The sequence below is a fragment of the Copadichromis virginalis genome, linkage group LG5, assembly GCF_057382275.1.
Source record: "Copadichromis virginalis isolate Kocher_CV1m ecotype Utaka linkage group LG5, C_Virginalis_male_GT1.1, whole genome shotgun sequence".
NCBI lineage: Eukaryota > Metazoa > Chordata > Actinopteri > Cichliformes > Cichlidae > Copadichromis > Copadichromis virginalis.
The window spans coordinates 23,411,353-23,426,172 of record NC_140622.1 but is presented as its reverse complement, the minus strand read 5'-3'; the positions used below and the strand labels follow the sequence as shown (position 1 = coordinate 23,426,172).

The following is a 14,820-nucleotide window of genomic DNA, read 5'->3' as shown; positions in this document are numbered from 1 at the left end:
TGTGCACAAGCTTCAGAAATCAGAGTTTCTCATAAAAAGGGACATAAAGCTTTAAAAGAACCCACGTTTGATTTTGTCACTTTGACTTCATTAAATAGTTACCTGGGTACGCTGGGTTTGAAATGACTGTTCATGGTTCGTTAGCTTCAGTTTTGTTGCTGAATGGAAAAAATAAAACAACATGAATGGAAACACATGATCACTGAGTTAACCTTTTTCTATTTTCAGCACATAATTATATATTTTGCTTCATCCGGTCCACTATCTTTGTAATAGCTCTGCCCACAATATCCTGGCTGTAGTTAATCATTAGGCAATATGGTGTAGATATGCAGATGCAGTTGCTGCTTCCACAACACTTCTCCGGCCTCTGCTTTTGGTTGCACGCTTGCAGTCAGAAAGAATCTTTGTACTTAGACAGAGTTAGACAGATGGAGTCTGCACGCAGATCTGAGAGATTCAGAGTGGAGAGGGATGTGCTTGATGAACTGAAACTGGAAGAGGTAACACAGAGGAAATCATATGCTGATATCCACTCTTCTTTAAGTGAGCAGCTAAAGAATGCCTTAAGGTAAGGTCCTAAAGAATACCTACCAGCAGCTCTACAGCACAAAGATTTTCACAGTTCTTCTTCTTGAATTCTTCAAATTCCTCCCAGATGCAACATACATTACCTCAAGCAAAGTATAGTGAGGAGACTGCCTGTGTTATACTGGCTCCCCAAGTACTCAGTCTGGGACTACGGCATGCCAGACCTCATCTCCGGGATTAGTGTGGGTATAATGCACCTGCCACAAGGTATGGGAATATTTTAGTATGACTTGCCAGTTGTATTCAAATAGCATAGCTCCTTAAACATACCTGTCCGTCAGCTGGTGTAAGAAAACATCTGTCATCTACAGGTATGGCATATGCATTACTGGCTTCTTTACCTCCTGTATTTGGCCTCTACTCATCGCTCTACCCAGCACTGGTCTACTTCTTTTTTGGAACATCACGCCATGTTTCCATAGGTAGTGATGCAAATGGGAGACATACACTGTGCCATGGCAGCTGTGGTAACTGTTGTAATCACACGAGTTGCTATGTTTTATTGTGTTCAGGCACATTTACGGTGCTGAGCATCATGGTGGGTAGTGTGACAGAAAGACTTGCTCCGGATGTAGATTTCCAGAAAGCGAATGGGACCAACATCACTGCAGAGGTAGATGTGACTGCCAGGGACTCATACAGGGTGCAAGTGGCAGCAGCTACTACTGTGCTTGGAGGACTTATTCAGGTTTGCAAACCTGGAACATCTCAGAAAACAATAACACCCTATTTTGCTATTACAGCTGCATTAACACATACGTACTGAAAATATCGCATTTACAGGTGCTACTGGGTGTGGTAAAGTTTGGATTTGTGGGGACATATTTGTCTGAACCTCTGGTGCGAGCTTACACAACAGCTGCAGCAGCCCATGCTGTGGTGGCACAACTGAAGTACACCTTTGGAGTTTCCCCTACGCGGTTTAGTGGTCCGCTGTCATTGGTGTATGTGAGTACTATGAAGTATTGTAAGTAAGTGCTCTCTGTGTTTCTGTTAATAAAACAGTCCTGACCTTATTCTTTTACATGTGTTGGAACAACTTGAGTGTATGTGTTAAATCGCAGCATTGACACTCACAGAGGAGCTGCATACATACTCTCACCTAAGTAGCACAAATGCTTTTAGGACTTTGTCTCTTTCATTTAGACATCTTTTATGCATTTTTAATGATTGTACTGATTTCACACATCCTAATCTGTTTTTGTTGCAGAGTACTAAAGCATACATTGGAAAAAGTATTTAAAAGTACTGAGTGGTTCCAGAGTTAACTACAAGGCATGTGATAATCTGAAATCAGTTATCTGTCATAGTTTGATTTCTACCTATGCAGGCAACACGGCTTGTTAAAGACACCATTCTGAGCAAAATCAGTACAATGTCACTTTTATGTCACTTTATATAACTTCATATAACTTTATAAAAAATTTACAGACTCTGAAGGATGTTTGCTCTTCGCTGCCAAACACTCATCTTCCCACACTGCTGGTCAGCGTTGTGACTATAGTGCTTCTAATTGCAGCCAAGGAGCTCAACTCATTTCTCAGTTCAAAGCTGCCAGTTCCCATCCCAGTGGAGCTTATCACCGTAAGTTGACCGGAGGAGACCCTCTCTGGCTGCTCTTTCGGTTATCACCTCTGTGCTCTGTGCTGATGCAGCGGTGCTGAAAAAGCACAGACACAGTGGAAAAGAGCAGCTGAATCAGCAGCACCGTAGGGGCCTCTCTCTTTTTGCACTTCATGGCAAAAGATTATGGCTAATAATTAAGTGCACATCATCTATTTAGTCATACGAATGACTGAATTTTACTGATTGATTTTTAAGGTAGACATGTGCTGCGAAATTTAGCTTTGCACCTTTATGTTTGTGACATTCGTGTTTGCTGTGATCATTTTAGATTGTGGCAGGGACACTGATATCCTCCTATGCCCACTTGAACACCAACTACACAATTTCAGTTGTTGGAGAAATTCCTAGTGGGTATGCATTTAACTTTATCTTCTACTGCTGTCATTTTGCTTAAGTCATTTTTCGAGCATGTTAGAACTAACTGGTTTCCTTCATATCCCCCACCTGTGCACCAGTTTAAGTTCCCCCAGTGTGCCAGATGTGAATCTTTTCGGAGAAGTCTTCGGTGATGCTTTTGCACTGGCCATTGTTGGATACGCCATAACTATTTCCCTTGGCAAAACATTTGCACTAAAACATGGATACAAGGTGGACAGTAACCAGGTGAATAAGACCTCACAACAAATAATCCATGACTTTTTCTACATTCAGTAAAACTGTTATTTTCATCTTTTTCTCTCCAAATTGTGTGTCTTTGTCTCCACCCTGTCACAGGAGCTTGTGGCGCTGGGTCTGAGTAATACAGTTGGAGGCTTCTTTCAGTGCTTCTCTGTCTGCTCCTCTATGTCTCGAAGTCTAATACAAGACACAACTGGGGTCAAAACACAAGTGAGTGAGCACCTGAAGTTAAAACTTTACACAGAGGCAGCCTAGAAACAAGTGTTACATCACAAGCCAAAGACATTCCAAAAAAGCGCTGCATGTGCGAGAGCTGTACAGCAAACTGGCTACAAATATGTCCCAGTTGAGTACCTTAATTTAAAAAATAAAGAATAGTAAACCAGAAATTTGACATTTATGGTGTTTAGTTATTATGCAAACCCAAAGCTAAATGGAGACAAGAAGCAATCAAATAGTTGTTTGGGGACTGCTAAATGTTAGGAATATATGTATTAGACACATGCTGTCATATCTTTGTGTTGTTTGTGCAGATGGCTGGAGTTGCCTCATCTCTAATTGTGTTAGTGATCATACTTAAACTTGGGACACTGTTCCAGGAACTGCCAAAGGTCAGATTGCGCTATGACCTGCCTGTCTTTACTGTTTTTATGATGCTTTACAGATTTTCTGGCATTTCTGACCATATTCCTGACTATTCTTGTTGCTTTAGGCCGTCCTATCAGCAGTTGTGTTTGTAAATTTGAAAGGGATGTTCAAGCAGTACTATGACATCATTACACTGTGGAGGAGCAGCAAGATCGACCTGGTGAGAGGATAACGAATTGTGATCGTGTATCATTTTAAATCATATTTAAATGTAGTTACAGAGTTTCACAATAATTGTCACAGGAACGGGATAATGCAGTGTAACCCTGTGTCTCATAGGTGGTTTGGTTGGTCACCTGGGTATCAACATTGCTCCTCAATCTGGACCTGGGTCTGGCAGCATCTGTCACCTTTGCAGTGTTTACGGTTATCTTCAGGACTCAGCTGTAAGACACCTCTCACCTAATCATAGCAATTCACTCTGCAGTCTGTCAGTCATGCTGTTTGTGAGATGCAGCATTAGGGACAAGATGTTAGACTGCAGGATTTGCCAGATTAGACAAATTGGCTGTATGCAAACATAATGTGCACATACATTAAGTGTTTTTATTTCTTTTCTCAGGCCGACATACTCTGTTCTGGGAAATATTCCAGGTACAGAGCTCTATGTGGATATAGAAATGCACAGAGAGGTGAGACAGAAAGGCATGAGTAAAAGCTTGTCTCCCTTGACTGCCAAATAATTAATGATGTCTCTGTGTTTGACAGGCGAGAGGGATTCCAGGTGTTACTATATTCCGCTCGTCTGCAACAGTTTATTTCGCCAATGCTGATCTCTACCTGGAAGCCCTGAAAGAAAAGGTCTGTAAGAATGATATCAAGCCCACGACTGCAACTTGTGACTTTATCTCTTGAATAGTCTGATCATTCACTATTTTCTTGATCAATAATTAAATCGTCTTGCACAGTGGAAAAAGAAATGCATCACCAAAATGACCTTGCCAGTCCCAATTCCAATCATTTATTATCACACATGACAAAAGCAGTTTGAGAACATAAAACCAGACAATTACAGATCCCTACCCTTTTTTGTGAGCATTTGTGTTATCCTCATCCTATATTTTATTCTTCTTCTTCCTGTTTTCAGAGTGGCCTTAACATCAGCAAAATGATTATCTACAAAAGGAGGCAGGAGGCTAAACAGAAACGAAGAGAAAGACGGGCTGAGAGACGGGCAAAGAGGCAGGCCAAGAGAGAAGTAATGTTCAGTATCTTATTCTCCTTTCAGCTGCTCTCTTTCGGGGTCACTGCAGCATCTCTTCTCGCCCACTGCATCTTCCTCTCTTGTGCAAACCACATATATGTCATCTCTCACCACATCCAAAAGCCTCCTTTTTGGGCCTTTTTTCTTTTTCTCCTGCCTGGCAGCTCCACCTCAACAACCTTTTCCCAGTTTACCCAGTATATGTCCTCTACATAATATGAGTCACACAGATGCGAAAGAGTGCAGGCAGGATGGAGATGAATGTCAGAGGTGATTTGAGACAGAAGGTCAGCAGAAAAAGTGAGAAGGAAGGTTTAAGACGTAGTGAAACATGCTATGATGCACGGTTTGGAGCTGACAGAAAAGACAGGAGGCTGAACACAGTGTTGAGGATGGAGGTGCCAGGCAGAAGAAAAAGAGGAAGCTCCATGGATATACTGAAGGAGGACATGCAGAGGGTTGGTGTAATAGAAGAGGATGCTGCAGGTAGGGTGAGATGGAGACAGATGATCCACTGTGGTGACCTCTAAAGGGAGCAGTCGAAAGAATAATGAAAGATGTGGGCCATCAGTAGCCCAAGTCCTCTAAACCTAAAACCTTCACAGCTATATTAACAATAATTTCCTTTATATCCAACTCCTAAGAGACGAGCACAGAGGGCAGCTAGACAACTTTCAGAGTTCTCTCTGGAGGAAGAGGGTGGCTGTTGGAGAGACACATCCATAGACGGGACCGTTATAGTGGAGGACGAGCAGGGTGGGACTGAGAGGGAAAATGGGACAGTGTTTGTCATCCCAACCACTCCCCGAACACCAGACGGTAGATGGGAATACCTCAAAGGAGGAGATCCAGATTGCACCAGCTTAGGATGGATGTCTGAGCTGCAGGATGGGGACACCACCACTCTGGGCTCAAGCAGTGAGGACACCTTGAGCCAGGATCTTGAGCGAATGTCTCTGGGTTCCCTGGGCAAATGGACCTGGGATATTCATTCCATCATTCTTGACCTCTCCACAGCTAACTTCATTGACACAGTGGCTATCAAGACCATGAAAAATGTAAGTGATAAGCAGGCAATTATTTCACGAGTGAAATACCCACACATTTTATGCTGTTTTAAAAGCTTGGGACAAAACCATAAGACTTTAAGATAATTCAGGGAAAAAGGGTTGTTTTTAAATAGCAATGTCAAATATAGACACAGAGCAGCATACTTTTTGAATGCCGGTGTTTAAAATTTTCTGTAACAGATTCATAGCTTGTCACAGCAAAATTGACCCTGAAGATCCATTCTGGTATAAATTATTGAAATAACAGAGGTTTATTATATCGACAGATTTTCCAGGACTTCAGTGAGATTGATGTAGATGTCTACATGGCTGGTTGTCAAGGTAAGTGAATACTGCTGCTGCAGGTGTATTGTGCTGCACTTTATGGTGGTGATAATTCACTCATAGACTCTTTTGTTTGCAGCCTCTGTGGTGGAACAATTAGAGCATGGTGACTTCTTCTCTGAGAAAATAACAAAGAGACGTCTTTTTGCCTCCGTACACGACGCTGTGCTCCACTGTCTAAACCACCGTGGAGCGACAACCATCCCAAGATATGAGCCGTCAGTGGTACGTCCAGCCAACATTCAGGTTTCATTTTCAAACGCAACTTTCATCTGTCTGGGTATGGATATGTTACGGCTGACGATTAAATATTTAAAACACTTTTTTGATTACAGGAGCTGCATACCAGCACGAAACTTTAAGGCCTTCATGCAAACACGTGGAAAAACGTTGAGTAGAAGGAATAATGAATTTATGCAATATCAATTTATTACTTTCTGAGCTATCCCACTGTGTGATAAGGGTGTCTCCTTCATTTTCATAGTTTTTTTTTAATTTAACTTATATAAAAGAAAGACTAGTGTTCAAGACAGAAGAGCTCACTTTATTTTATTCAATGTGGGAGAGTGAGAGTGCATTCAAAAATAAATACATAATAAATAAAATGAAATCTGGAAGATATCTTGTGCATTTCATGTATTGTGCATTCCACGTGGAAAAGGTACCGATGAATTCAAGGGAGAAAAACAAAGGCAACATGCATCACACTGACAGTGTGTGAGCCTATTTTTTGGTAATGGCAGCAATAAGAAGGTAGACCACTGAAAGGTTTTTGTTTTCAGTTTTCAAGTGCAATTGTTGCACATCTGACGCATGCAAAGAAAAGCTTTTAAAATTGCAACTCCTTGACTGTGTTTCTAGTGCAATACTTCTAACACACGAGGTTTTGGTAGATAAAAATAACAGGATAGCAATATCCAAGCAAAAAAATATAACAACAAAACATCTCTTTACTGTTGCATAAACCCACTGTGACCTCATTCCCTGAATAAATCTTGTCCTTACATACTGGCCACAAACGGTGTTACCAAAAACATTGTGCACAGGACTGAGGAAGGCTGGGATTTCTTATTTGTATTATTTGGCAGATAAGCTACAAGTCTTGATGGATGCTAGGACTCTGTATTCCTGTGTTCATAGTCAGATCTTCATCATCATCTTCTTCCTCTTCTGGCTGTTGTAACACCAACTGCTGATAGCGAGTCTGCCTCTGGTAATCCGGATCAATGTTGATCCATTTATTGGCAACCCACTTAGTGCCATGGGTGACCATACAACCTCCATGCAGAGCGTATTCGTCCTGTTCCCCCACCCAACCTAATGAGAAAAAATGTGTTTTTTTTCCTTTGACTAAAAACATCCTTTAACTATTTTAATTTAAAAATCAAATTTACATTAACATACTGACACTTTGGTGGCAACCAGAGCAGTTCAGATTAGATTTATCACTGTATTAACATGAATTTTTAAATCTACGTTATTAGGCTCCAAAACAACAGTTCTAATATTTTCTTGATCTCATTTAACTTTTAATTGCGTAAACAATTTGATCAACTATCAGGACTGTACAGATGTCCATTATTTTTTCATCTACTTCTACCTATTGACACCAAAGTCAAAGTCAACTGTGGTAAAGACATTCATGAATCCCTGACACTGTATCTACTGTATTCTTCACTTTGATCTAACATCACCATGAGATATATGTCTCCCATATATGTTTCTATGACAACAAACCAACCAATCATATACCAGAGTTAACCATCAGTATCAACAGCCTCTATTCACTGTTTAGTCTCAAAAGTTTGCAAATCTAACATTGTAAACATGTTAACACTGTTGGTATGCACTAATTTCCAAGAAATACTGAGTCTATGTAAGCTCTTAGGATGGATTTTTAGGCTTATTCAACACTTACTAAGATTATGAATTTCTTTTCATAGAAAAAAAAAGCAAATTACACATCGAGACTCATTCGCTAATGTGCACAGAAACTTTTTCACCCTGCACAAAATTACTGGATTCACAAATGTGTGCACTGTCCAATTTTTTTCACATCACATGCAAATGTTTGGGAATTTGAATCTATTTAAATCAACAGTCCAGTGGAATCTGCATACTATGTGTATATTACGAATTTCCCTTTATATGGAAACATGTTTATCTTGACGTGAGTAGGTGAAAGCGGGACAATGCTGTAAGATAGAAGCTTGCACTAAGGCAACAAAGAAGCTTGGACATCAAAGTTAAGGAAAAAACATTAACAATAACAAAAAATATTAATTTGATTACTTAATCAATCATTATTAGTAAGGTAGTAGTAAAAATAGTAAGTAGTAGTATTTTTAAGATGTATATTTAAATTCTGCGAGACCAGATCATTGTCATTTGTTAATATTATGGTCTTAGCCATTTCTAAATTTGTTCAGAGAGTGGAAAACAAAATCAGGTACAAAAACTACAAATTTATGTACCTGCACTGGTTATGAATGAGGTCATTCATACAAATTGTATTTGAATGTTGGTACACAATCTGTGTACTGGAAATACGTAATGAAAATAATACGCAGTTTGGTTTGCTGCGTTTTCTTTTTGCTTTTTTACTGGAAATTTGTCTTTCGTTTACCCACCTCTTCCATCAGAAAGGTAGTTGTACCAGAAAACAGCGGTCCCTTTGGTCGGCTTCACCCTCAGGTTACTTTTGTCACAATTCCTTCTGGTGTCCAAAAGATCCACGTCATTGTGTATGAGAGACTGAAACACATGTTCAAAATCAGTCACATAGCTTGTCTGATGTCATACTCGTGCAGTTGCTGACATATGTGTGAGTCGCCACAGTTATGAAACACATGCGCAGAATGTACACAATACGTTTGCAGGACACTTTGCACACATTTCCTGACCATTTTCCTGACTATTACGCACCACTTCATCATAGGTCCTGTTGTCTGCCACTGGGAATGCGGTCTCCCCGCCCCCATCAACAGAATTCAGGTAGAAGAGAACTGTGATGTACCTAAGTGTGCAACACAGATTTAAATTGACACACACATGTATAGTGCAAGCAAACAGCACACAAACACACACACAAACAACAAGCCTGCACAATTTTTTGCAAGATAATGTTGAGTCACACAAACTAGCATGCCAGCTGTCACAATGGAGCAACAGTGAGTAGTTCAGTAATGATGTCAGACAGATGAATTCATATGTGAACAAACGTGGATATATTTGTTAAGAAGTGCTGCTTCTAGCTTCTCACCTGCAAGACGTTTCAAAAGGAGTAGAAGCATTTGCAGCAAGGCGTGTGTGTGTACAGGCTGTTTCAGGGTAGACCGGGCCACTGTCGTGGTGGGCATGGTAATGTCCCCCCTCCTCATAGCGAACCACCTGAAGAGGTTCACTAAGATCCACTAACGTGGGTGGGAGTCGAGTGAGGCGAATCACCCTTTGACAAGTGAAAGGAAACGTTTTAAATAAATGTAAGCACAGGATGAATCCCAGTAACGGTTTGTCTTTCTTACCTCTCTTTGATGTCTTGGAGGACCTGGTGTGCTCCTTTGCCCTGGTACAACCACGTGTGTCTGCTGTTTCTCACCAGCTGACTCCTTTTCACCCCGCGCTGCAACAGGAAGCGCTGGAAAGCATCGTTGCTCAGAAGCCTGAACTCTTCTAGACTCAGCAAACCTACCCAAAGTATGAGGATGCACAGTCATATGAACATTTTCTAGCTCGTAGAACATCCTGCAACAGCAATAACTTGAAGCAATTGTTTTCTGCAGTGTCTCACATTGTTGCGGCAGAATTCTCTACACTCTTCTTAGTAATGTAGCTTCAGTTAACTGAGGTTTGTTGCAACTTGTTGCAACTTTTGCACAGCTCTCCTGAGGCCTCTGTTACCTCCAGACCCTCTGAACTTTGACTGAACGATTACAAGATCTTAATTCTTTTCTTTAACAGCCGTCCTTTTGCAGATTTGTTGGTGTAAGTGAGATCATTGTCCTGTTGCATGACTCAGTATCAGCCAAGCTTTAGCTTTGGACAGATGGCCTCACATTAACACATCTGTCATGGTTCATAGTAAAGTAAAGTAAAATTTTATTTATATAGCACCTTTCAAGATAAAATCACAAAGTGCTTTACAGAGGCAGAAAACAGACATTAAAATCTAAAACAAAACAAAATCAACCAAAAGCGAGTTTAAACAGATAGGTTTTTAACTGCTTTTTAAAAGACATGACTGAGTCCACAGATCTCAAACTCAAAGGGAGCGAGAACATAAAGAGTCTGGGAGCCACTGATACATGGGTTTGGGTCGATGACCCACTGTGTTGAGCTTTGTGGGTTTAGTGAAGTGGTTTATGTTCTAGTTCTGAACAGTTTCATCCTTATCCATTTTTCTATTACAGTTCCTTGGTTGATGTTAGTCCCTTTTGTGATCCCTGTCTCCCGAGTCATGTCCCTGTGTCCAGTCCCTGTGTTCTGTCTCCATGTCTGTCTGCATTCCCTGTCTTGTCTAGTTAATACAGCTGTAGTGTGGCTCTGTGTGCTTTCCCCTTTCCTGTTCCCATGTTTCTCTCTCTACGTTCCATCCCTTTGTCTCCTCAGTCCCAGGGTCAAGTTCACATGTCTTAGTCTGAGTCTGTTTGTGTGTGTTGCTGATATTTCCTGTCTTACTTTGTCTCTTGTCCAGTGTGCATTATGTATAGATTTCTGTCTCGTTAGTCAGATTTAGTTCACCTGTGATCCATCTCCCTAATTACCTCTTATGTGTATTTATCTCTCATTTTTCTCAGTTCCCTGTTTTGTCCTTATCATACATGCCCTAATGTTATAGCTATCTGTTAGTCAGCATTAGTTCCTTCCAGTTTGTTTTTTTCTAGCGCTAGCTCTATTCTGCTCTGCTTTATATTTTGTTAAATCAGCCTTTTGCCAGTTAATAAAGATGTATTTTCAGATAAGTCTGTCTGCCGAGTCCTGCACTTGGGTCCACATGCTGCCTGTCGCAAACCTTCCCATGACAACACCTGAATACTCCAAATCTGCTAAAACTTCTGCTTGTACAGAGATGGTTAGACTTGCTGATGATCACTCGTGGTGTGATTGAGACACGGCGGGTCCATAGATCGTTATTCAGACCCAAATTTAATACACGCGGCTGCAGCTCTCAGCTGGCAGCCGCACATTCATCACACCACATTCCACACAACTTGCAGACGCACGGATTGTGATTCCGGATGTCATGCAGGTGCGTCTGCACGGCACCGCAAACCACGCCCCACCACATTACTTAATCAACACATCTGATTGGCAGCACTTTTCTGCTAGTTACACTCTTTAATTCCTCTTTAACTCTTTTATGTTTAAATAGAGCTCAATATTTGATTAAGATTCTTATCAGATCATTGTTACTAGCATGGACATATAGCACTGAAACTTGCTTGAAAACGTTGTACTGGAAAAGAAATTAAATGTATAGCAGAAGGTAAGTAAGTTTAGTTGCCACCTAAAATCTTTTCAAAATTATCCATAAATGCATTGTTTATGTAAGGAGGTAGTTACTGTGGCCCTGAGAGCTCAAAAGCACTGCAGCCTATGAAAATAACAGCAAATCATGTGAAGGGCTGCACTGAAACACGTGAGATAAAGATGCAAGGTAAAGTAAATTCTCAATGGAAAATCAGAATACACATTACCTTGCATCTTTTTTACAAGGTCTTGGTGGAAATGATTAATTAAGTTAATTTCTTACCATTGCCATCCTTGTCAGCTTTGAGCCCAGCATAAATTTCTCGCAGATTCTCTGGTGTGAGCCAGATGCCATCTCTCACTCGAGAATGAGTCAGTATCTGGAGGAGTCATAGTGTTTAAGATGGAATGAGTAAGAGACCTCTGAAGCAAAAAGTAACAAAAAATACTTCAGGTTGCGCACTATGCCTCTCAGTCCACAAACTGACATACACCTCATGGAGCTGCAATTGTCCATCCTGGTTGATATCTAGAAGGTTAAAGATCTCCTCTGGGCTGAGATTGAGCTCCCTGGCCAGCTCCTCCTGACCATCTTGTACCATTAACTGGCTCTCCATTAGACCCTTCAGCTGGGCAAGCTGCATCACCACACGGCACTCATCCTCAGACAGAAAACCCGGGATCTCTGCAGAAACACAAAAAGTAAGAAACACTACGGAGGAAATTAAGACAGCATTATCTGTCTGATTCTTCATCTTCTCTTTTTAAACTAATGGGATAGCTTAGAAAGTGTGGTAGGAAGGATCATCTACCAATTGGTTAAGAAGGTCAGTCAGAAGGTTGATGGATGGAGCCCCATAATTCAAAGAATCCTTGAGCAAGAACCCTGAATTTCCTGCATTAAATAGTAGTATGTACATGAATGTTAGAAAACAGTGGTTAGGTATAGATAAAAGCACTGTATGAGTGTGAATGTGATTGGGTGAATGAGACCAGAGTCCTCAAATTGAGTAGAATAATGCCATACAAGTACCACTCTATAATGTCAGGCTACATTCCTCAGGCTGGAATTTAACCAGTTGTTGACTGATTTAAAAGATGGACTTGTTGACTTTTGGAAATTCTGAATATTGCGTCTCACATTTTCAAAATTTACTTGATTAAAGAAAAAACCACAACTATCAGATTAATTTAAATTTCAAATATTGTCAAACCAAAGTTCAGTTAGTGTCCAGCTAACCTACAGCAAATCTTCTTATATCAACCTTGAGTCAGCTCTTTAAAATCTGCAGGAAATCGCATTACTTATAAAAACAAAACATGTGAATAGATCAGGAAGCAATCCAAATGGGCCTACATTTCACCCACTTCATAATACTTGCAAAGCATTCCCACTGCATGCTGTGCACTGATGCATTATGTTTTTCAGGTACAGATGCATTTCTGCCCTTTACCCAGTCAGCTGTGAGACCCTAATTGCATCCCATGTGCAATGGACCGACTTTGTATAGAGTAGTTGCCTTAGGACTTACTTGCCTATTTTATGAGGTCCTAGATGTAGCACAATAATCAGCCCAGTCTGGGTTATGTTAAGGTAAAGTAGCCAAGTGTAAGCTGCAGCACTTCTTTTTTTATTCTCCTTTTGGGCATCTGAGGCAGATCTTCATCTTTATCTTCTTTTAGCTACGTGGCTGTGCAGCCTCTTACCAAAAAGAAGCGGTTTCAGGCTCAAAGTCCTCATCTCGTGAAGTCTCCCTGACACCAGTGACACCTTCTGGACATGTCCCACCTGAAAGGGAAATCAAAGGCGTGTGAGAGGATGACAGAAGGAGCGATGCATCATCATCATCCTCAAGTACTCACCCTAACTCACCCTTATTCCCTCTATCCGTGGCAGAGAAATATCGCGCTGAAGCTCGTCTTTCGATGGCGGACGTCGCGACTCGGGGCGCTGGTGGCCGCTGCTGGGAGCATCACGACTTCGGTTCGCGTCTTCCTGCCCACTGTTGTAGTGCACGTAGAAAAGCAGCGCGATCACGTTAATGATGTAAACATGAAAAAACACCATCACTACCACAAAGTAGGAGCGGGAGCACACGCTGCTCTTGTGGCAGGAGAGGCGCTCGCACGGCTGACGAAGCGGCAAGGTCGCGCTCCCGGACGGAGTCGTGTCCTCAGCAGCAGCATCTTGGGTTTCCTGGTTGTCAGTCATCTTGGCTGGAGGAGTTGTTGGGTCCTTGGCAGCCAAGGTCCATCTGTTTAATCAGGCGACGAGATAAACCTTTTATGTGTCCCCAGAAGTAGCAGATGTGCCGAGTGACAGATGTCTAGTTTGATTACATTTAAAAAGAGAGAAAATCCCTAAAGAGCTCCAGTTTTCTTTTTTCTTCCCCTGGAGAAAATTAACCAAAATCCTTGCGCATTTTGAAAAAAAAAGATGCCTGATTTTTCGCGGCGAAAATACAGCTCTTCTTTTCTGAGCCTAGAAGTCAGCTATGAGCGGAATTGTGTATGTTTTATTGTGCAGATAGCAGCGCTGCAGCCTCGGACAGTCTTGTTTACACTGCAGCACTTCCAGTCAGCAAAGCGCACTGCGCATCCCAAAGCACTGCGAAACTCATCTCACACACGCTGTCCGTAAAGCTGACCCCGCATCGACTGAAACCGACGAAATCCGTCAACAACAAAAAAGAAAAAAAATCAGCTTTATTTCGACTGCAAATAAGAAATCTGCGATCTTATTTACACGCCGTAACAGCAACTCCCCGCTGACAGCAACAGCATGTGCAGTGTGCAATGCTGACCTCTGGCGACCTCCGGCAATAACACGTCCCCGTCTTTAAGATCTACACACAGTGCGGGGCAGGGCTTCTGCTTACAAAAGGTCCAGCGTTTATTTGCTCGTCTCAATGTGTTAGGTGGCTAAATGTTGAATGTATTGTAATGGTTTTAATAAAGTTTTGTTTTGAATGGACTGTCATTTATCCAACACTTGGATGTCTGATCAAGCAATCATCCCAACTTATTTAGGATAAGATGCTCAGTTTTCCAAAAAATAATTAAGTAAATAAATAAGTAATACGAACATTTATTGAACATTCTAATAATTAATGTATTGAATGAATGGATATTTAGCTTTTGTACTTATGCACAACTAGTCACTTCCTGCTGCCATCTTTGTTTGGTTCAAAGAGCTACAACCTGGAGAGCAGGTAAGTTTGTCTTTATTGTGCACCCAGCTCAGTATTTCTGCTCCAGGTTAATAGAGAA

General features: G+C 41.2%; 2 protein-coding genes across 2 annotated transcripts; one reads left to right on the top strand and one right to left on the bottom strand.

The window, feature by feature from the left end:
- Window positions 1-248: 248 nt before the first annotated feature.
- slc26a6l1 (solute carrier family 26 member 6, like 1) lies at window positions 249-6,553 on the top strand. Its single transcript, XM_085456845.1, has 19 exons — window positions 249-571; window positions 659-798; window positions 903-1,013; window positions 1,104-1,279; window positions 1,375-1,539; window positions 2,023-2,175; window positions 2,486-2,568; window positions 2,673-2,820; window positions 2,932-3,045; window positions 3,369-3,446; window positions 3,548-3,643; window positions 3,763-3,869; window positions 4,046-4,115; window positions 4,192-4,284; window positions 4,571-4,681; window positions 5,332-5,745; window positions 6,024-6,078; window positions 6,161-6,306; window positions 6,417-6,553. The coding sequence occupies exons 1-19, from the start codon at window positions 330-332 to the stop codon at window positions 6,441-6,443; spliced, it is 2,529 nt and encodes an 842-aa protein (XP_085312971.1). The 5' UTR covers window positions 249-329; the 3' UTR covers window positions 6,444-6,553.
- Window positions 6,554-6,613: 60 nt separating this feature from the next.
- On the bottom strand, window positions 6,614-14,373 carry p4htmb (prolyl 4-hydroxylase, transmembrane b). The gene is made up of 9 exons (XM_085456846.1): window positions 13,424-14,373; window positions 13,258-13,339; window positions 12,045-12,235; window positions 11,834-11,930; window positions 9,606-9,768; window positions 9,344-9,529; window positions 9,007-9,097; window positions 8,712-8,835; window positions 6,614-7,398 (listed from the first exon to the last, which is right to left on the bottom strand). Exons 1-9 carry the CDS (start codon window positions 13,760-13,762, stop codon window positions 7,175-7,177), a joined length of 1,497 nt encoding a protein of 498 aa, XP_085312972.1. The 5' UTR covers window positions 13,763-14,373; the 3' UTR covers window positions 6,614-7,174.
- Window positions 14,374-14,820: the final 447 nt, after the last annotated feature.

Coding starts and splice junctions, on each gene's coding strand:
- p4htmb (XM_085456846.1), bottom strand. CDS start 13,762: ATGACTGACAACCAGGAAACCCAAGATGCTGCTGCTGAGGACACGACT. Junction 13,340..13,423: donor CACGGATAGAGGGAATAAGG/GTGAGTTAGGGT, acceptor TTTCCCTTTCAG/GTGGGACATGTCCAGAAGGT. Junction 7,399..8,711: donor CTACCTTTCTGATGGAAGAG/GTGGGTAAACGA, acceptor TTTTCTCATTAG/GTTGGGTGGGGGAACAGGAC.
- slc26a6l1 (XM_085456845.1), top strand. CDS start 330: ATGCAGATGCAGTTGCTGCTTCCACAACACTTCTCCGGCCTCTGCTTT. Junction 3,447..3,547: donor TGTTCCAGGAACTGCCAAAG/GTCAGATTGCGC, acceptor TTGTTGCTTTAG/GCCGTCCTATCAGCAGTTGT. Junction 4,682..5,331: donor AGAGGCAGGCCAAGAGAGAA/GTAATGTTCAGT, acceptor CCAACTCCTAAG/AGACGAGCACAGAGGGCAGC.